A 23,643-nucleotide genomic window follows, 5' to 3' on the forward strand; every position below is an offset into this window, starting at 1 on the left:
CCAGATTATTTTGCATAAGCAAGAATTCTGATGTCAGATTCTATTTCTTATATTCACATTTGGGTTTTGGAATGCAAATTTGAATGAGTAAAGTACTCTGGGTATATGTTGGCAGCAGATGCTCAGAAGAAAAGGCACACTGAAAAAGCTGGAAGCATTACTGAAGGTTTGATGATTCTGCTCTCCTGGAAACCCATGGATTACTGCAGATACAAAACAGAGACACACGAACAGCTTTACACATGGCTGGAAGAAATTGACTGAATTATTCTTCTGAAAGTAGTCAAAGACTAAATTCTCTTTCCTGCTTTTTCTAGTGCTTTCAACTGTTGAATAGGTGGATGAGAGGCAAACATCAGACAGGCAGAGACAAAAACCTGCCCTCCTTCCTGTATGTATATAAACAGTTCAGTTCTGTCTCCAGTTTCGTAATATCAATCCAGCACTCACTTTTACAGTCTGGGTAACAACAAACATGCATACTTGTCACTGTGCCAGTAGACAAGACAAGAAGTGCAAGTTATCAACGTTGCTGGAACTTCATACAAAAGACTGAGTAATGGTCAGACACTATTTATATGCTGTCCAGTGTGGGGGGTTGGGAGCAGCTGTTAGCTATTCCTCTGTGAGCAAAAGCATAATACCTAAAGGCTGTAACTTCCACACTTCAGGTGCAGTAAAACATTTCACTGCTTAGGAGATAAACATTTTTCTTGGTTCCTTACTGAGAATTCATTTTACCATAGGATTACATTTCACTTTCAAGTTTCATCTAATATAGTTCAATGTGACATAAATGCAGAGGCATTATACAGACGGAGAAGCTTAGAGTTAGTTTATACAGTCTTCTCTGTGTTATGTTCAATTTTTTTAAAAACTTTTCCTTTTAATATGAGACTAAGAAATACTGCAAAGCTCAAGAGCTCTTAGCTTTCTAGTATACAGACAAAAGCAGTCCTACATCATACTTTCACACCCACACTGTCTCTTCCACTTTCACAAAAAAAAAAAAAAAAAGTCGTGTTAGATTTATCAAATCTTGGTATTCTGTGGTTATCTCTCAAGGGACACTTCTGAGTCACTAATCTTTGACACGTGCATTGCTAAAAGGCAAAAAGTACTGACCTGTTCTAGAGGAATTTGGAGTTGCTCCTTTGCAGCTACAGTGGGAGCAATAATAGTTCACTGAAAGTGGTGATGTGACAAATATAAAATGAACACAACCAGTACGAGAGTGAACTCAGTCTAAACACATGTATGATTTTGGGTAAAACCTGGGGATGTAAAAACAACACAAAGCGAAAATGTGAGATGTTCCTATGCCTCAAATGCTTTAACAAAATACTTAAGTATTTATGAAACTACAGAATGTGTAGAGCTAGATAGTACTAGAGAAGATACTTCTAGCCAAAGTCTACTCATAGACAAAGGAGTTTAAAAACACCGATGTGAAGTCCACATCAAAATGTTGTGGTATTTAACGTATAAGCTGGAGGAATGTGTATGGCTGTAAAACTTGCAAGGCAGCTGTATGCCAGCCATTTCCTATTAAGGATGACTGGGCTGGAGCTTGTAGAAACCCATTTGGTCTGCATACATGTGTATCTGCTAAAGCCTTTTCAGAAATCATCTTATACTATGACAAGTGGAGTACTCACACTTGTAAGCAGTTGAAGCAATAACTACATCTATAACATACAGGAAAATGCAAAAAAAAAAAAAAAAAGAACCAGAAAAAAAGGGAGATAATGCAAAAAAAGCCACAGATTTTCAAGCAACTGCCATTCATGATATTAAAAAGTACATGTACACATACAGCTACTTTAAGAATCAGTGTCTACGCATTGCCATATAAATACAGACCTTAACATACCTTGCAAGTACTAAAGTAGAGTCTTAATGCTTCTACTGTTATTCATTTTCCCCTTCTTTTGGACTTATCATGAAATTTGTAAACCAACTCAGAAATTAACATTAAATCATAAGATAATCTAGCTAAATGTTTAAAGACACATGTGACATAAGTCTGACTTGGAACTGATCATAAAAGCTCAGTTACCACTAGCTCAGAAAATCTTAAACCAGGAGACTGGTGTGAATATTCAAACACGTGAGCAGAACAAACATTTGATTCTGGTGATGCCAAAGACTGTGGTTGCTGCTATTTCATAACTAGTGTTTTGAGTTATGTGCTTCTCTTTTCAGCAATGGGTTCTGAAGCACACCTGAGTGGGTGTTTGGCTTTCAGCGCGGGGAAGAAAAGTCTAGTGATCAGATCTCACCTGTGTGATCTACCCTTTTGTCACAATGAACAGCCTTTCTTCATTTCACCTCTTCAGGAATTCCCTGTTTGGTGGGATAGTGCATGACCTATCATCTTAATGAGCAATAACACTGTGCTTGTAAGCAGCATTCCTATGGAGATTTTGACTCTGGAAGGTATCTATGCTGAATGGCCACAAATAAAACCACAGAAATTCATCACCTTTACAGCACAGCTGCACCTGTTAAATACATTAAACAATGCTAATGTAAGAAAACTTTTTTTTTCAGTATACTTGAAAAAAATCATTTAATACAGTGATAGAGTGGATCACTCAAACTTCCTAGAAAAAGGATGAAATCTAATTACTAAGAGTAGAGGTGAGGATGGACTGCAAAGGCCCAAAGCAGGTTATGACTCAGCTTTCTCTAGAAATTATACAAATTAAAGGTGTGGAAAGGATTTAAATTTTGGTTACTTTCTACTTCTACCAGATATGAAGAATCACTAAAATCCACAGGTGTATTACTAACCTTTTAGTATTAGAGTGTAAGGAGAAACAACCTCCTTATGCTCCACAGAAGATGGTGGAGTAATTTTTTGTGTAGAAAAATTCTGGATTTTTTCCTCAAATTATTAACTTGATGTTAGCTAAATACATAAGAAACTCACTGAGCTATAAACATATCACTTAAGCCAGTGATGAAAATACTGCTTTTCAATGACATAAAGGCAGCTTTTTAAGACAATATGGCATTATAAACAAAGCAGTTGGTGTCACAAACACAATGCTCTCATGCTAAGTGCCTTTGTAACTTCCATATACATTATGGTTTTATGAGCTACTACTATTTACAGCCAAGCAATTGTCTGCTTCCCCACATCTCCAGCTTTTAATCACAGCTATTCACTCTTGCAGACAAGCTTGGGCACTTCAGAATTCAAAACATCTAAAAAATTTTATAAATATAAATATATATATATATACACACACATATATACATATATACATATATATATATATATACACATATATACATATATGTATGTATGTATATATATATATATATATATATATATATATATATATATATATATATATATATATATATATATACATACTCCAAGTTGCCGCCTCTGACCACTGTGCAAACAAGGGCTTGTCTGGCTACCCTATGGCTACTGCCACAGGGAAACACACTCAGACTGTGCTGTCACCACCAGACTCATTGTCCGGGATTCATCACAGTCAGGTTTTTCTTCCCAGTTCAGAGCAGCTCTTCCACATGGTCTTAGCAGGCCAGACCTGCACAGCACTGACGCAGAGTGCGGCAGAGCACACTCGGTGCAGGCTTTTCAGCGTGGTTTAGTAGGCTGAGCCAGTACCTGTCACTAACAGAGCCTTCCCCATCCCACGGGCCCTGCATTCCTACGCTGCGCTGGTGGCTGGCACTGATCCTTGTCTGGCATGACCGTGTTGACCCAGTTCAGGGAGCTCCATCTGTAATCCCCTCCTGCCTCCAGGCTGTGCTCACAATGGCGCTGGTGCTAGCACAGGATAATGCTGCTCTCTGGGTGAGGAACTAGACTATCCCATTCTCTGCCCCCTGTGCTAGGCTGGCTTAGCCACTCCCGCTGGGCTCACAGGCAGGCAGAGCAGCACTGACCAGGAACTAACACACCCTTAGGAGGAACAGTAATGTAAAGGTTTTTTCTAGAGGAACAAAAGAGGCAGCAGAAGTAGCCCAGTTTTGCAAGATAGAATCTGGAATGGTTTGTTTTTCAGCTAATGTTGGAACTGGCAGCAAAACCAGGAAAAGAGATATCCTCCTTTCAGGCAAGAATGTCAAGTAAATAGTATCAGAAGGCCCTTTCAAATAAAAAGCCATGAGAAAAGATGAGACATAAGGAACTGAGCCATTCCCTGACGTGCTTTCCTTTCCCAGGGAATCAATGGCAATTCTATGCAGATGGTACTGCTCATGGAGATAAGAAAATATTGCAAGACAGATAATACACCAACAAAGTCAACACTCCCATACCAAAATGTTTGAAGTCTGCCTTTGCAAGGAATAAAAACCACAACAAAACAAAAACAAATACACACAAACACAAAGCAAACAAAACTAAATCCCTAAAAGAAAGAGAAAGCTGAAGGAGAGAAGCTGAAATAGATCTCTAGGATTACATCTGCATCATCTTCCTTAAAGGTAACAGGAGTCAAGTGTCCCAACAAAGGCGTCCATGTCAGCAAGAAGAGATGTACTGAAAGACAGACTTTGTTACCATTCAGGACTTTAATATACATTTTTTTCTTATACAGTAAAACCCCAGCCTTGTTGATGAAGTTATTCAATGTTGAGCTCTTGGCCTCAAAGTTGTAGGACCCAAGTAAGACACACATTAGCATTATTTTCCCCTATAGGCAGAGGGGTGTCATGGTTTGACATTGGTCAAACACCAGGCAGCCATGAAAGTCACTTGCCCACCCTCCCCTGCCACAGCAGGGTAGAGAAGAGAAAAAAATTAACAAAGACTTCATCAGTAGACACAAGAAGCATGAGAAAACACTCCAAGGGCAAAACAGGCTCAACTTTGAGCTACAAAGTGAATTTATTACTGACAAAATCAGAGGAGAATAATGAGAAGTAAAATAAACCCTTAAAACACCATTTCCCCCAACCCCTCCCTCCTTTCTACCAACAGCACAGGGAGACAGGGCATGGGGGTTTTGGTCAGTTCATCACCGAGATTTTCTTCCACTGCTCCAGGAGAGGAGTCCTTCCCTGTGAGACCGTGGGGTCCCTTCCATGGGAGACAGTTCTCCGTGAACCTCTTCAGTGTGAGTCCCTCCCACGGCACACAGTCCTCCCAAAACTATTGTAGTTTGGGTCACTCTTCCATAGGGTGCAGTCCTCCAAGGACAGGCTGCTCCAGCCTCGAAGCAAGAGCTCCTCTCTCCACTGGGTCTCCCACAGGATCACAGCCTCCAGGCATCCACCCACTCTGGAATGGGCACCTCCCCCATGGGCTGTGGATCTCTGCATCCTCCACGGATCCCCACGGGCTGAGAGTGGATCTCTGCATCCCCCATGGATCCCCATGGGCTGCAGGGGCACAGCGGCCTCACAATGGCCTGCAGAGGAATCTCAGCTCTGGTGCCCGGAGCACCTCCTGCCCCTCCTTCTCCACTGGGCTTGGTTGTCTCCATGTTGTTTCCCCTCACATGTTCTCAGTTCCTCCTCTGGGTAGAGAAAAAAAACAAACCTGTGCCCCCACTTTGGTTAAATTTTCTTCTTATATATGTTATCACAAAGGCATTACCAACTGTTCTAACTGGCCCAGCTTTAGCCAGCAGCATGTCCATCTGCAGAGCCATCAGGGATTGGCTCTGCTGGACATGGTGGAAGCTTCTGGCAGCTTCTCACAGGAGCCACCTCTGTGGCCCCCTGCTACCAAAAACCAGGCTGTGCAAAACCAACATAAGGAGTAAAACCACACACCTTGTCACACATTAAACCTGGCAGAATGTTTTAACCTAGCAGGATAACTTAATTGTAAACTATATCAGAATAAAACATTATCAGTTAGAAGTTAGTTGCACTCAGTTTTACCTACATAGCTAGGTAAAGTAAGCACAGTGTTGAATAACAGACACCACAAAGGATACAAACGATTTGAAGCTTTACGCATTGCCTTTCTCAGTCTCCTTTAGAAATTCAGGATTACAAAGTACTATATCAGCAGTGAAGTTCAATCCTCTTCTCTACAAACGTCAGCAAACAGAAAGAATAGGAGAGAAGAGTCTCCACACTGTTTCTTCAAAGCACAAGACAGTTAAAAGTCACCAGAGTCCAGAAAATGAACAGCCTTTCTCTGTCCTGTAAGTGTTAACAACTTCAGAACACTACAGGTCCAATAGACTGGGGAAAATGTCCCTCTGCTATCAGTTTCCATGGCACGAAAGCAGGTACTCTAAGTGCATACTTCTACAGGCACATCTAGCCAGTGCCTCAAAGCCAGAACAACCAGACACTTGAGAGAAGCTTTAGGAAATGTACAAGAGCCCAGAAGCCAATTTACATACCAGGCAGAAAGCAGGACTCCAAGTAACTCATGAAAACTTAGAAGCATACCATTAATTACTCACAAATAAAGACATAGTGGAAATACAGTATCTCCTGTACACCCGTTCAGTTACAGGCTCTTTGCATCCTATTCAGGTAAGAAGTGCACAGACAAATGTTATTGCCCCAAATAATTTTTATCCTTTCCAAAACCTCACTCCACTGCATAATTCAGAAAAAAAAAAAAAATCTCAAACTATAATTTCAATCAGTATGTTAAGACAGTTCTAATTTACACTGACTATGAAATCTCCAGCTTTGCACAAAGCTTATGGATCCCCGTAAGTTCACAACCACCTAGTAAGGTATTTTTCTTTCTGTTAAATACAGGCAAGACCATCTGAGCTTCCTAACCAACAGAGACTTGCACCTGCAAGCAGAAGGTACTGGGAAGGACTTGCTCTAGCAGAGTGGCACACCAGGGTCCCTGCTGCTGGTGGTAAAGGCACCTGCATGGCCTGGACAGCTGCGCAACAATGCTTCCTCTTCAACACCACCGACTCTGGAAGCAGAAATGGTTCAGCACATCAGCTTGCAAAAACAGGAAGGAGTAAGAGGAAGGAAATTAAAACTTCTCAAACCAAGAGAATAAGGCTGAAGACCACCATGTGGATTACTCATTGAAGTGTTTTACAGTACTGCTGTAAACCACATGAGTTATCCAGGGACTTGGTGAATATCTGTTACAAGATACTTCCTCCAACATCAATGTGTGCCACAACCAAAAAAACCCCACAAAACTCCAACATGCCACATTTTTAATACAACAGGACAACATCCTCAAGGACTACAATATGCCTTGAAACTTTGAAAGACTGTGTTAAAACTGATCCAAAATATCAATAATGATGATATCCTTATCAGCCTTCTTCTTTTCCAGATAAGTATCATGCAATTCTTTCTTTTAATTTTACAAGCTCAATCTTGATACAATTTAGATTCCCTGTTCATACTGGTCTCATTTCAACAGGTCTCAAAAGACCTGTTGGAAGACCATTTTCCTTAAGACAAGAAGCCTTTCATCTCCAGCCTGCAGAACCATCTGTGAAAACTGTAAATGCAAATCTAGTTTCTAAAGTTTTTTTTTGTTTCACCAACCACTGTATTTTTTCCAGAGTATTAATAATATCATACCACTCCAAGCATAGTGGTACAAGGCTGAATGTACTGAAGTCTTAAGTCTTCTTTCTCAAGAAGCTTCATCTCTCAGCTTCACCACCTTAGCTTAGCATCTCTTCCTCACTTTAGAAGAGGACAGCAGCAATCTCTTTGAAACAGAGGGACAAGACCTGCAAGTAACATGTGAAGGAGGATGTAGCAAGGTTTGCAAGGATATGGAGAGCTACCTGCCCCTACAATTCATCTCTGTCATTAGTCGGTTCCATAACTGCACCAAAACCAACAGGAAAGTCACCAAACAACTGACCAAAACATGCAGGCTCCACTCTTCCTGTATCACCTCCTAGACAAGATCTCAGAGTTTAGCAACATCACCTACATTAGAGTCCTTGGCACTGGCCTTTGTATACAGTTCTGCAAAATTTCACATGCCAAAATTCACTGCATAAGGTAGACAAGCAACAAAATGGTAAAGGTTTTGTCTACACTTTTCTTAGCTTCACCCATCCCAGCCACAAATTCATCATAGTTAAGTATGACCTATTATACTGCACGGCCAGTCAAAGAACGCTGTTTAGGTTTAGTGGATAATCCTCCTCTGCGTCACCTATCTTCCTGCAAGGGAGACAAAACACAGTTTGAGAAACAGCAGTTTTATTTGAGACAGAGCTCCTACAAAACCACTACCATCCAGGAAAGAAGCTGCTGAGCCACTGCTTTAACTGGCATAATTTCTTCAGAATATAAAATTGTATCAACAAATTGCACAGGTTTTCTAACCAAGCCAGTTAAAACAAACAAAAAAACCCCACCTGGACACTAAGGCAGGGTCTCACAAGAAACATACAATCTCCTCCAAAACCTGGTACAGCTTTGAATATCTCTGACTAACTGAACAACCATTCATGAAGATTATTCCTATTACTACTGCACCTCCCATAGTTCTCCTAATTTCCAGTTTAAACTTCCTTGTTGTCAGTTTATGCTCTTCTGTCTTTGTAGTAAAGTGACTCTTTATCTCCATCCCACCTGCATATTTAACTTGAAGTAGATTTATAGAGGCAATCACAACTCCATGCAGTCTGAGATTTCACAGTGCTTTCAGCTAATCTGAGAGTGTACACCTGCCATAAATTAGATACGGGGAATGGTATTTTTCCCCTTTGACAGCAGCACTGCATAAAAAAAACCACCAAACCTGAAACAAAACAACCTACAGAGAAACACACAGCAGAGGAAATAGATACTGATCCTTTCAACCACCAACTCTGCAGCCTGAGCTTTGAACAAAGCTCTCATGGTGGTGGTGTCAGCCTCCCCTTCTTAGGCGAAAGCGGCCAACTTCTGCTCAGTACACATAATTCCAGCAGAGAAACTGGCATACTCAAACAACTGTAAGAAGAGAAAATGGGGAGGAAAAATACCAAATACCCCCAAAACCCCATGAACATAGAAGGACTAATCTGGAAAGCTAGAAGGTCAGACTGAAGTTTCAGCACACCCCTAACATGCCTGCTCTGACACTGATCATGCCTCACTGAGCCTGGCTAGAAGTAAAATCAGACAAGCATTTTTATCTGCTTCCTGATGAGTTTAGATTTACAAAGATTTGTGCATTTAAACTGAAAGCACAGAACAATCAGCAAGCTCTAGGTTTTATTACACTGTATTTTAAAAGACATACAAAGCAGTCATTATTGTTCCTCAGAGAGAGAAATAAAGTAAGCAGGACCAAATTATACCCAAAAAAATCACCTCCACTTCTTGTGCTTTTCATGAAGCAAACCTCTCACCACATTTTATAAGGCAGCTATTGTCACCAGTGGCACTGTATGGTGACAGCTTTTGCAGCCTGTGCAATCAGCAGCTTGCAGGTTACTGGGCATTTGTGAAAAGGAAACATTTTCAGGTATGTCTGGGAGGCAAAGTGACTTGAGATGCATAATTTTTGCAACCATGCTTTCCAGTTAAGAAAACTTCCTTTTCAGTATCCATGCAACCACAAAAGCCAGGACTCACAGACAAGCATGGAACAACCAACTTCTTCTGCAAGGGTTGATAAAACACGTACATAGTACACGAGCAGCACAGAAAGGGTTATTTGATGTAATTTTAATTACACAACCTTCAATTCTTCAAATAAAAACAAAAGAGCACACAAAGACACCAATCAACCAAGTTTCCTGATCAAATGGGGTTTGTCATCAACATTTTCAGAGTTCCTTCTGAGGTCCTTTTCCCTGAAAAACTCATGTAGTCCACTCAGTTTAATTAATTATCATGTACATCTAAAATCAGAATAAAGCAGTTATAAAAACAGTGAATTATACACTTGCAGAATTTATGACCATCCCTGCATGAAAAACACAGGAAATGGCACCGCAGAGATCTGCACCTTCTGCTTCTTCAGTTTAACCACTTTACTGCTGCTTGAGGAAGAAGGTTAACACATGCCTTAAAATGGAGAAATGGAGATGAGCTTATAGCAAGAAAATGCAAGGAAACAGAAACTGGAAATTTCAATGTACCACAGTTAAAAATTTTGTAGCTCACATGCAAGAGTTTTAGCCTTATGAAACCATCTTTCACATTGCTCCTTCCCCTCCCTCCTATAACTTTCTAATAATTCATAGGAAAAAATGTTACACTGTAAGATTATTAAAGATTGCTGTCATGGGTTTTAAATGTGACAGTTTTGAAAGGAAGTATCACCTGAAATGTGTTTCACATTCTATAAATCTCAAAACAGAGCCTGAAAATACTGATGCAATTTTAATACATGGGCTAGTTGGCAAGATTAAGTTAGGCTGTCAAGCCTGAAAAGTGCCATAAAGGGCAGACTCTAGTTGGTTTGTTTGGGTTTCTTTCAGTGCTTTACTTTCCTCCCAATACAGATGTGCAATGTAGTTACAGTTATGGTGTTTGGATAGATGACAGGCAGACTTCACAGTTGTAAAAAGAAGTGCTACCAAACCCCAGTATCTGAATAATCAAAAGCACAGACATTCATGCACATATCTATATCTATATGTATTTTTGTATATTCAACAGACATACTCCCTGTTTACAATGGAAATAATTTTCCAGGGGGAGAAAAATCCTTTTTCACATAACTCTGAAAGGCAGAGGAACATTTTACAGAATGTAAATACATATTTGCACAGCTCTCTGTTCTCTCTTATCAACATAGTCAGCATGTTATCCTAGGCATTTTTCTCTCCCAACTGATAAAGCAATTAGGTACATTGAGTAGGGTTAGGTTGCTGCTTTTTCACTCTTAGCATCTCTGCTTAGTAAGCTACCAAACAGAGTCAGAGCAGTCTCCAAAACTGGCAAGATTAAGTGTAGCTTTCCTTTGACAAGTTACAAGGGTTTCCCTGTTGAGTCCAAAAGGCCCAAACAAGCCTGACATTCAAAACTGTTAGATACCTCTTCCTACTTTCTGAATCAACAAGAATCTAAAAGCCCTGTGAATCACAGTGCAATGCAAATACCATTCTTCAATTCCAAAACTGTACCTTAACACTCTGCATCTCTTTTAGATAGCACACGAAAGCCTGAAGGAAAATAAAACAACCAAAAATACTAGATGTGGGTGTTGGGGGTGAAGGAAGAAGGAGCTGTCTGTATGATCAGGAACTCACACAGACAAACACAGTACGTATTTATAACACAGTTTTGGATAGCTCTCCCTAAAATTATTTAAACAACACCACATTTCTCACAATACTGTGTGAATTCCCAAGCAAGGCCAGTCATAGCAGGAAAAAGCATACCTTGAAAAGTTCAGTGTGCTTTGAAGGTCTTTACTTGCTTGCTCATCATAGTGAGCTTTTTAATACTGCTAAACTTGAATTCCTGACTTTTGGGCAGACTGATGTAAAAGCACTGCAGCAGGGTATTTAAAATGCACAGTCATGCCACCTGCAAGTGCAGGCAGAATTAAAATGACAAAATTGCTTTTAGCAAATTTGTTGCTCTTCCATGATAATGTTTACCACCCCTTGAAACTTCATGCTTAGATGACTACTCAAAACGTCTGTAGGTAGCCTGCATGTGAACAAGTAACACATGTAATTTCATATTTATAAGATGGAAAACAACAACAACAACAAAACTGTATGCAATGCACCATACATTAATCAAGAGTAATTTTCCTATATGCTCCAAAGATAGCACTAGATCCATAAGTCTCCCACAACTGTACTGGTACAAAAGCTTAAGATAAACCAACCTGAACAGCCATGAACTTGTCAGAAGAAATCACATATGGGCAAGAAAAATAAATAAGGGTGATTCTACCAGTATTCACAATCACAAATTTATTTTTCCTTATTATCCCCAGGCAGAAATGAAAATGAACTAAAGACTAGAAGAAAACTCAAACATTTTGGTAACAAGACTATGATTGTTTATTATATTTTCTGCAAAAGCATGGTAGAATACCAGAAAACTAGAGAACATTTGAGGTTTTTTTTTCAGCCCAGGCACACCATCATCCCTTCTCCTAATTTCCAACAACCCTAGGTTTTATGCTAAGCAATACTTAAACCTCCTTTATTACTTTCTATCAAAAATTTAATTTACACAGCCCATTTGCTTTCTTCAACACAACTTTCTTATTCAAATGATTTTTTATTCTAGTTACTGTCAGAAGTATTATAATGCAGCAAAGACTTAAATAATTTACAAGGGAAAATAGTGTAGATTATTAAAATCGAGATTATTAAAATTAAAATTCACTGCACTCTCTCAAAGGGCAGGTTGGCCTAGGAACTTAAGGATCTTTTCATTCAACCACAACTTTGTCAATAAAAACTCACCTGTTAAATTTATTCACCTTTTTTGCTTCATGCCTGCAGCTAAGTAAGAGGAAATAAAAGCATTCTTCCAAAAGAAGGGGGAAAATCAGTTGATTTTGTAAAATGGAACCTCTCATCATTGCTTAGTTGAAGCATTAATTCACGATTTGACTTCCTAAGTGAATACAAGAAATTTTGAAGTCAAAGGTGTTTTTAATATTCATTGTTTTTTGAATTTTGAGCCTCAGGGTCACTACATTTATATGCAAACCTAGCAGTCAGAAACCTCCGAAGGGGTAAATGAGGCATGGAAAGTGACAGATTTACAAAAAAGTGTTTCGTGAAACCCTAGAAACTTAAGTTCAAAAAGAAGTTAAAAACACCACTAGAATTAACCATACAACAATTATCCTGAGGTTTGCTCATTCTTATGCCAACATATACACTGGAATAATCCTGGTTACTTAAAATGGTAGTGAAGAGAAAGCTTTGGCCCTTTTAAATAACTGAATACCATTTTTCAAGTAAAAGCTCTGTCAAACATTTCACAGTGTTTTACCATCCATTGGAACGGTAAAACATATGCAGATAAAATTGATGAGGTTCTTAGATCGATTTACTCTTTTTCAAGTGAAAACTAGAGCAGATTTTAACATTCTTTAAAAAGAATTCATAAAATATTATAGGGTTAGACTGCATGCCAAGCTTCTATAGTATTAAGATGGATAAAACACCCAGTTCTGTAATACCCTGTTGGTAAATGATCAAATGAATATACCATTTTTAAACTGAACACTATTAACTAACACTCAGCCAATTTGAAACCCTCCATTTTTTCTGGTGGTTTAGGTTGCACTTTTACTACCTAAGATTTTCAGCGTCTGCACTTCCAATACAATAAAAGCAAAATTCTTGTTCTCCACTGCTGTGTTCTGGAGCTTGTGACTTCCAAAGAACACTTATTTGAAAAAAACCCTCCACGTATTTAAACACTTCTTATGTAATTGGCCTAAGGGCAATTGTTCTATTTCATAAATATGTATTAGCGACCAAACATTGCACCGATACTTCCTCTTTAAAAAACATACAGAAGAAATTACATAAAACTTAACACCTTCTAAATTTGAATGTTGACATTATCTTCTCCCTGAAGAACCTTAAAACCCCCACGATATATGTGTGCATTTATTTTCTTCCATAAAGCAAATCATTTATCAGTACCCGTAAGCACAACAATGGTTTTATTTTTAAGAGTTCAGAAACCTAAACCTGAATTTTGGAACACTGTGCATCCTTGTCAAAAAACTAGAAATCAAACAGAACAATTTTAGGTGCCAAAATAATTGTTTAGACCACCAAATCCAAACTCATGTTTTAGCATAACACGTCTTCCTTTCAAGTTATCCAGCAAGTTAATACAACTTCACAGTCTTTCACAGAATATTACTCTAGATGTGTGAAAAAGCCAACATAGAACACTATGAGGAAATAAAAGTACATATTTATCATCAAAGTCACATCAACAAACTTGTATATAAATGGGACAAAGTTTATTTGAAATACATTGCAATTAACTTTCTTAATAATGTGGTGGGCTTCTTGGTAGGTTAGCTGTTGTTCGGGTGGGGGGGTTTTTTGTTTGGGGTTTTTTTTTTTTTTGGTTGTTGCTGCTATTAGGGTTTTTTTTTGTTTTGTTTATCCTTATTTTTATTTATTTTTAAGAAATCATGGAATATTTCCAAGTTCCTTCCTACTCAAGTAACCTGTTCACAACATATGCTATGACTGGACCCTTCACTGGAAAGGTATGTAGAGGCAGATAAGGGGGCATCTGCTCCACGTATACTGGATGCCCTGTGTTAATTGAACACTGATCCTATGCTTTGAAATCACCGAGATGAACGCTAGAAAAGGATTCTGCCATACTGGTTTGCCAGAATGCCAATGGATTCCTCCTTAAAGAATGGGGAAAGAACATGAAAAGGACTCTCATGTAACACAATTCAGTGTTTCAACAGCCTTAAAACATAGAAAACACTGAAAAAACAAGGCATGACTAATAGTGTGAGCTCGGAGGAGCTCACAGCTACATGGCATTCAAGGATCAAGGCTCAAGTAAGCAGCTCTGCATCTGCAGCACTCTGCTCACATCCCTTGATCTGACTTCCAGCTCCAACAGCGATGCCCAGTGATCTTCAACACAAGAGTATCGATGGAATACAGAGCTTCTCTCTCTTCTCAAATCACATTCTTAAAGAAAAATCCAACACGCAATACAAACGTAGCCCTTGACACTATGAACAATGAAAACTTCTCTCCTTCAAGCCCAGCCCGTTTCCAGTTCCCCGCCCGGCGAACAGCAGCGAGCCTCGCACAGCCACAGCTGCGCCGCCGGCAGCAGGTTCGCCCCTACGCGCCGCACAGCACCCGGGAGGGCGTCCAGCTCAGCAGGTACCACTCAGAAACTGTCTCTGTCCAAAAATCTCATCAGACCCGTATTAAAAAGGCAAAGACGCGGTAACTTCAAATCCAATTCCCTTTTCCTTCTTCGGGCACCGCAGATTTGGTAGAAAGGCAACACGGGTACGAGCCTACCCTCGCCCCTTGCCCCGCCGAGCTCAGCGGGCATGGCTCCCTTGCCCGCACCCACCTGCCAAGGTCCTCGCCCGTCTCGTAGTGCTCCTCCAGGTTCTCCTGCCGGAACACCGTCATGGTGGCCGCCCGCCGCCGGCTTCAGCCCCTGCTCGGCGCCCTCATCACCAGCGCTCCGGAGCCGCCCCGCGCTCGGCTGCGCGCCCTGCGGAGGACAGCGGAGGTGAACGCCCCTGCCCGCGGTCTCTCCCGGCGCCGGGGGCGCTCCCCACCCTCCTCACCCGCGTAGGAAGCGGCACCCGCGGGCCGACGGGCACCTCCCCTGCCCCTGCCTGAACGCCAGGAGAAGAAAGCGGCGCCCCGCGCCCCCGCCCCTTCCCCGGCAGCCACCCAGCTGCCGTGGCGGCCGCCGGAGCCCAGCAGACCGCCCGCCCGCCCGTCGGCCGCATTCCTCAGTGGCTCCGTTGCCCTGTCAACCAGGACGTGCCGCCGGGTCTGCGGCAGGAGCCCCCCCGCCCCGGACATCTCCGCAAACTGACCCCGGGCGAGGCGGGGGATGCCCTCCGCGCCGCCGGGCCGGGGCTAACGGCACCGGCTCTCCCCTCCCGCGGCGCCACCCCCGGGTAAGCTCACCCTGCTGCGGCTGCCGCGGCTGCCGCGGCTCCCGCCGCTCCGCGACCTGGGAACCGGCCACAGCGCCGCGGCTGCTCCCGGCCGGCGCGCAGGCACTCGCAGTGTGGCCGCGCGGCCAATGAGGAGCGGCCCGCCCACCGCGCCGCCCTCTGCCCCTCGCCGCGGCCTCCCACCTCTGCCCCGCCGCCGGTCGCCTCGGCCAGGTGCACCCGCCCCGCCCCGCCCGGGACTGCCCGGCGCGGCACGGCACGACACGGCACGGCACGGCGAGCCCGCGGCGGCGGGACCCGCCCAGCGCCGCTCTGCGGGCGGCTCCCAGGACGGCCATTGTGTGCGCGCCCGCCGGCGCCCTCCCGCGCCCCCGCCCGCCCCGCGCCCCGGGCAGGGTGAGCTGGGACCGGGGCAGCCGAGAGGCTGGCGGTTGCTGCCCTCCGCCCACCCTCTGCTGGCATCCAGCTTTACCAAAAAAGTGGTCCCCACCTCAGCCCCCGCCCCGTCCGGAGTCCCCGGGACGCGCCAGCAGCGGCGAGCCCAGGAGGGCAGCTGTAACCGGGCACACGTGCCCACCCCGGGCACACCCGAGTGTTCCCACCCCGCACAGAGAAGGGAACCTCTGCCACTGGCAGCGCTCTCAGGCGTCTAAGAAAGCAAATGCTTATGTGCTGTTTTGCAGGTATTCTCTTACCAGGCCACAATAATGACCCCTTTTTAACATACAAGGTACACTCTACAATCTCTACAGAGTGTTGCGCCTTATATTTGACGTTTTCCTGCCCTCTTATGTGCTTCTGTTGCTTCTCTGGCTCAGATTTCCCACCACTTTGTTTTCTGTAGTGTATTGGTCCCATGCCAAGTTGAATACTGATTACATCCTGGAGACAAGTGTTTTTCCTAGTAGCTCTATTTTCCTCCCATCCATTTTGTCTGGCCTCTGAAGGGTACATGATGTCACAAAACTGAGCAACTTTTAAGTTCCATCTGAGCTTCTGGTGTTTGGAGAGAGAATTGCTCATCAAAGGTAACAGGAAGTTCAATGCATTCATGATTTCACACCTACTTGATTTAGCACATGAAAGAGCCTAGCCTTCAGGTACAGGTCAACAAGAACAGAATCTTTAATATTTTTTGACAGAGTTACAGCATGACCTTGTGCAAGTGTCAAAAATGTTTTTCACCTCCACTGAGGTCATCAGTAAATTGAAGGGAGGGTATTTGGTTGGCTTGCTGGATGTGAAGTTACACAAGACCCCCTGCAAAGAGGGCAGCGTGGTGGCATCTCACCCTGAGCTTAGATCAAGAACTATGCACCCCCTCTTTCATTTATAGCCGTAGATGCAGGAGCATGGATGCTCAGCCTTTTATTCAGCCCATCTTCTACGTCTTTAATAGGTTTTCGAAGTCATGACTCACAGTTTAGGCTGTCAGATTTTCAACACAGCTCCAGGCTTTTAACCAACCCTGGGTACAGATTCAAAAGTTCATTTTGGTTTTGGAGATTGTTCCTTTGCTGAAAATAAGGACAACCAGTGTAGCCAGCCCATGGAATTTTCAACACTCCAACCTTGCTTGATCTTCAGAGATTTTTCACTTCTTTGGTATGTTTTATGGGGCCCCCGAGCTCATACAAGAGTAACATTTCTAGTACCTTTTATGTATTTTGCATTGCAAGCAGTGCTCAAGTGTGCAATTCAGTATCGCTCTTTATGTCCCAGCCCTGCTTCAGCTGAAGGAAATTGAATTTTGCTATGGGGTCAAGTAAAGCAGGTGCACATTGGAATCAATACACCATAACTGAGATAATTACCAAGATGCAAAGGAAAAAGAGAAAAATGAACTGCTTAAATGTTTATCTTTCCCCTTTTATTAAGTAATCATATTAGAAGGTGGAAATCTTGCAACTGCCACCTGTCCACCTAAGTTTGGGATGCCTGAATTCTGTTGTCCAGGTCCCTCAGTGACTGGAGGGTTGTGTTTGAATACTCTTGTGGCAGCAGCAACAGCACAGGTCACCACATTGTATGCATCAGGAGGAGTCATGGTCCACTTGAGTGAAGTCAGCCACAATGGCAAATCCATGCCATGGTATACACAGGTACAAAAGAAGAGATTTGACAACAGAAGCACTGTTCCTGTTTCTTCAGAGAAGTACTCACCTGGTTTTGTCTGATGTGGTCCACTTTTAAAGGGCTTGCCAATTCACTGTGGGATTCATCTCATCGACATTCATAAGAATTATATTGGACTGTACATGTAGTAAATAGAATAAATAATTCTAAATTGCTGTCAAATATAATTCAGCAACTGTGATTGTGGTTTATGCTTACAGGTTTAATAGCATATTGGATGAAATCCAGCCCTAATAAATTTGGTGGCAGAATCTCCATGATTTCATGGTTTCATGATTTCAAGCCAGCGTGACTTTTTCAGTTGTTGTAACATAACAGAAATAATAAAGTGAGATTAACTCCTTACTAACACCATTGTAAATCAGGAGTGATAGTGATTGTTTCAGTGTGAAAGAGGCTCAGGAGCAAGATTAGTAACAACAAATGTGTTTTCAGAGGAGTGATTTGTGCCTGCCAGATTACTATGTAAAGTGTCTCATGTACATTTTATTGTGTTGAAAAGCAAGTGTTCTGTTTCTCAGTAAATATTACAAAGAATCAAGTTTGCAGAGTATGTGTATCCCCAAGCAGTGTTAAGTGAAAAAGCTGCATTGTTTCTGCAAGTCAAGTGATTTATAGCACTCCTCAGCCACTTGGCTCCTGAACTTACACAGCCTTTTCTACATGAAGTTAACAGACAAGGAGGCATAATAAGTGTATTGTTTCAGGATAAATCTTTTCAAAATCACTGTCAGAATTATTTTCTGACATCCAGGTAGTGCGTGTCTCTTAATAACGTAAGACCCTAATTATGGTAAAGAACATAAATTACTTAGGCTGGGTATTGCTTCTTCTGTGTATAGTTTTCTTTTTAAGACATCAGCATTTGTTTTCAGCATGACTACAGAAGTAATTTCCTGGGTTATGTGTGATATCCTTTGCTGATTCCTAGGTTTTCCATCCCTATTTTAATTTCTCACAATGTGGTCTAGTTACTGCCCCCGAAAATTGAGCTTCCTTTTCCATCACAAACATCAGGGATGATAGCATAATTGGAAAGTGACAGTTGGTGTCACAGAGTCACTGAGCTTTAGTAAACACAAAGCACTTCTCCTAGAAAAGTTGCTCCAGGTGTGCCAGTGTGATTCGGTCTTGCATCACTAACAAGGTAGAGTGAAACACTGATTCACAAAGGCCTGAAGCTGCTGACAAGGTAGGACCTCTAGCCTCATGTCCTGGGTTGAAGTATATTCTATCACCATCTTCATGAACTGTTGAAACCAGGTGAGGCAGTGCTCCCTGCCTCCTCCACTCTGGCTTATCTTCTGTTAATGGGCCCATCAGCACCTTTGCTACACAGCTCACAGATAACCCCCTCCTGGACTATCTCCTGTTAATGGGCCCATCAGGCCTTATCACATGACTCACCATCCCATTGTGAGATGCTCTGCCCAGAGGGAGGAATCAAGCATTCCAGCCTGGATATAAACTGAGACTCTGAACACCAGGGGGGCGCTTACCCACTGGATTCCCAGAGGGCCCGAGCTACCAGACCTTTCTACAGAATCACTGCTTCAAGAAAACCACCTCATCTGGACTGCTTCCATCACTCCGCTCAGGTTGTATTCTGATTCTGTCAGTGGTCTTTAGTATTATTGCATCTATTTTATTTTACTTTCTTTCCTTTCTTCGTATTAAATTGTATCTCTGACTTGGAGCCTCTCATCTGTTTTGCTTTTCAAACCACTACACCTCACAAGGCAGTACTTTTAGTGCAGTAACTAGACTCAACTAAGTGGTGCAGAGTAAATTTTTCTAGGCGGGAAGACAATTCCTTAGCCTTTCAATCAGTAAACAAAACACTATGTTGTTTAAAATTTCAAAAAATTCATTTACTTGCTGTTTTTGGAAGACATATAGAAATAAAGTTCATAGCAAATTATCAGCATCACTGTTCTGGAAGGATCTCAGAATGATTAATGCCTCTTTTATTCGCTAGGTATTTATGTCATTTCCTCAGCAGAAAAAAAAAAAAGGTTAAAGGAAAAATAAAGGTTTTTTTCATCTCCCAAGAGACTTACAGTTAACCTAGCACCTGTCAGCTCCTGTGATTATTCATCAGGGACCCATAGCATGTACATACACCAACACATGCTCTTCTCTACTGAAAAACGCAAGTTGTCGATGGAAACAGGAAGACTCAAATCTGCAGTGGATGGATCATTTTCCCTGAAGCTGAACTATGATCATGAAAGCCTTTGACAAATGACCTAAGAATAATCACTAACCAAAATCAGGGCTAAATAGCAATTACATTCCTTTGACTTATAATAATTTTCACATGTAAGTTTGGTCTCTGTGTTATTGTATGCTTATTTAATAGAAAATAATCTGCAAATGGTTGATTTTAATTTTTTGGAAGAACTGTTTCTTTCTGAAAAGAATGTTTACTCCAAGTCAAAACCTTTTGAAAAATATTGTGTTAATGTATAATTTCAGTAAGGCAGATATGTATTTTCTTATGTTTAGTTAAATATCACTTTTAATAGTATATCTTTTTGTTGCATATAGGATAGATAACATAAAGGGACAAAAATATATATGTCCTAAAGTAGCATGACTAAATCCTATGGTTTTTTTATTTTTAATTCTAAATTCAAAGAGTTTGATTTCCTACAAAAACAAAACAAATCAAATATGTAACTTCATTTTTGATAAATTTTCTTTAGTCAGGCCAAAGGATATTCTAAACTTACATTTGAAAGAAGAAGTCAAGAAAGCACTTGCTGGAAATCCTTGGTAATTCCCACACTACCTCAAGAATTTTACAGGGACAATGAGGGACTTATTTGTTCTGTATATTGCACTATAAACCTTGAACTTGATTGGCATCTCAGTATTGTGATATGCATGTCTAATAATAAATTTTATAGCATTTTCTGTGATAAAACAATGAGCTTTACATCAGCTTTTATGCAGTAGGCACTAGATTTCCTGCCACTTAGCTTTGAAACGTAAAAGTTCATCAGACCTATCTGTAATATATGGTACAACAAAAACATTTACTCAGATCAGTAAGTTTCATGGGATAATGGATGACATGATGAGGTAGCATTTCCTGTCCTGTGTTTATTCTCTTTTCTTTTTTAAGGGAGGCTCTACTATTCTGGTCTGTTTAGAAACAAAGAAATCAAAGTATCCATATATACAAAAGAAAAAAACCACTTCATTAGGCAACTTAAATTTATGTAATGACTTTCATTCAGTGCTCCTCAAATACTTTGCAAACTTTGGTTCCTTTCATTATCCTTTCCTACACCTCTGTAACAGCTAGGTACGAAGTAATTTTACTTGTAGATACTGAACAGGTCCTCCATGGACTCACCATAGACAAGAACCAGCTTTAGAGAAACCCATGTGAAGGGCAGAAGAGTTTGGTGGGATAGCGCCTGCAGTTGTTTATTTAGGTGCTCTAACCCACCAAACTTCCCACAGGTGTTAGAAGGTAAATGTGCTTGCTGACACGTGGCCTTGGCTCATTGCCTGCCAAAGCCACCTGTGGGTTCAAATTCCTTTGGCACAGTACGATAATGTGGTGGTCATAACCTTATCCTTATAAATAAATGCTGAGTAGTGTTTATTGTAATCACTTTATAGATAAGGCATGGGAAGTGCAGGCTAGATATAGGGTTTAATCCCCAAACCATGGATGTATATTTAGCTGCTGAAAATATTTTTTCTGTTTTAGCTAAACATGGCTAAACTGTACATGAAGAATATCTGTAGGATCTGTGTGACATGCACAGTATCAGACTTGAAATAAGTGATGATGACTGAAAAAAGATGTTATCCTAACACTGAACTCCTTATTCCAGTTACTCTAAGACTGTCAGATACCATGAGACAAGACACCTACACAAAAGTGTTTCTTTCAAAGATGCACTGTGAAAATTTGGATTTAAAGTCATTAATGCTTTTAACTGCTGCTGCTCCAGATTTTTTCTGTCTTAGCATGTCTGGGATAACAGATATACCACTGTGGAGTCCACAATAAATACCTTGTTACCACAGCAAGCATTACTGTCTCTTTGGTTTTGAAAGCACATTTACCACAGGAATATCAAATCTGTACACTCATCCAAAACTCAGTCTTCACACTGGTGCTTGCATGTGCCTGTCACAATTTTTGTTGGAGAAAAGCTCATAATGCAAGACTAGTGCTAAACCAGAACAGATATAGCAGGTGATATTTAAAGGTAGAAAAGTGGGAGACTGCTTTTGTGGGATTAGTACATGATGCAGGTCAAAATACTGGGGAATCAAGGACAGCAGTTTGAAAATCATGAACTGGGATAAACACATCAGCTGCCTGGCACCCTGACAAGCTATAGGTGGAGTGTTAAAGGAGTAGCACTCTCCAGCTATCTGTGAAATGCCTATGTATGAAATCATTGGCATATGAAAAAAAAAAAAAGCTGTCTGTTTGACTGTTTTGCAGCATTTGCTCTGTGTATTTGGGCATTTCTGAAAACAAAACAACCCTAAACATGAATATACAACAAACAGAAATTGTGTAGAATTGTCATCTAGATGTTAGGGGGATAAAGTAATCATTTTTGGCATGTTTCATGCCCATACATTCCATCTGCCTCTCTTCCTTACACGTACAACAGACAATGAAACAATTGTGCTTAATTTCTGAAGAGAGAAATTGGAAGTTTCTGCTCAGTTTCCCTTGCGTGTGATTCCTTTGCCCAGGTACTGTCCACAACACACTCTGATTGTGCCAACTGCTTCTTTGTGTGTGTGTATGCCAGGCACAGAGCTAGGCAGAAGCACAGCTAAACTTCTGCAAACTGGCAGACTCATCAGGTCAAAGGGAAAGGACCACAAGAGGCTTCTGTTATGTAAATTACACAGAATCTTGGAGAGCTGATTAAGAGATGCTGTATATTGTTCAAATACTCTAATCAAGTCAGTTGAATTTTCCTGTGGTATAGAAAAATTTGTCCTGATGAAATTCTGGTTTCTGAGGTTGATATTTAACTTTGCTGGTATAATTGGTACTGGTTTTGATGCTCAGCCATTGTCTGCTGAATTTTTTTTCCCCAGACCCTCCCCCTCCACTTTATTTTACCTAGTTGCATTGTTAATTCAAGGTAACACAACCCAAATATGTCTGACCTTGCTGTGGATGGTTACAAAAGCCTGCTGAGGATCAGAGAGACTGACCTTTTAGAGATCACCTCATAGCACCTCTTTGCTAGTGTAGCTAGGAGTAAAAATGGTGGGGGAAGGACTCTCGGACAAAATAAGAATTTCCAAATTAAGACAGGTTGTATGTCTCATATTGAGGGCCAATAGTGAGCACTTCTCATGTTGTGTGGTTCAGTGTTTTAAAAGAAGGGTCAAACCCATTTTTTCTCAGCTGAATTAACCCTTTCCAGCATGCCTTCAATTAATTTAGTATTTTATTATTTAAATTGATTTATTATTGTATCACAAATAAAGCTGAAAAAGTGATTTAATGAGTTCAGGTACTATGATGGATGGGTTACTGTTGTATATTTTACTAATTATTTCCTTTCTGTGCAATTTTCAAAGGAAAAGCAGCAGCCTACATACTCAGCTGTGCCAGTCCCAAGTCTCTACAGAATTTTTCTTCTCCATATACCCTAGAGGCTTCTCAGGTACACACAGAACAGGTGTGACAAGTGGGGATACAGCTGTATTGCAAAAGCAAATATATATTGTATTATTTATTAGTGATTGTCACAGCCCCCCATTAGCATGGAAACTTCTTGCAGGAATCTGAATCTGAGATTCACCAAAACAGATCTAGATGCTAGACATAACAACATGAACTCTTAATCTAGTGGAGTAAAACACTGCTTATGTAAGTACAGGCTGGAGAGTTTGTAATCACTGTGCTGGGAGAGCCCCTGAGTGTGCAGCATCCTGTAGAATGAAGGGTGAAAGTCAAACTTATGTGCTTAAATAAA

The 23,643-nt window shown here is 41.2% G+C and overlaps 1 protein-coding gene across 2 annotated transcripts in view; it reads right to left on the reverse strand.

Moving 5' to 3' along the window:
• DAPK1 (death associated protein kinase 1) overlaps nucleotides 1-15,730 on the reverse strand; it is an 82,819-nt gene extending 67,089 nt beyond the window's left edge. Inside the window, exons 1-2 of one of the 2 annotated variants that reach the window (XM_066181716.1) lie at nucleotides 15,537-15,730; nucleotides 14,962-15,108 (exon numbers count right to left, since the gene is read on the reverse strand). In XM_066181716.1, the coding sequence (XP_066037813.1) occupies nucleotides 14,962-15,023 (62 nt within the window). In that variant the 5' untranslated portion in view covers nucleotides 15,024-15,108; nucleotides 15,537-15,730. Of the gene's footprint in view, nucleotides 1-14,961; nucleotides 15,109-15,184; nucleotides 15,227-15,536 lie in introns of those variants that run through there. The other variant, XM_066181717.1, reaches the window with a different exon arrangement.
• Nucleotides 15,731-23,643: the final 7,913 nt, after the last annotated feature.

This window comes from Chamaea fasciata, unplaced genomic scaffold, assembly GCF_029207755.1.
Source record: "Chamaea fasciata isolate MVZ Bird 193981 ecotype frontalis unplaced genomic scaffold, bChaFas1.0.hap1 SCAF_4, whole genome shotgun sequence".
NCBI lineage: Eukaryota > Metazoa > Chordata > Aves > Passeriformes > Sylviidae > Chamaea > Chamaea fasciata.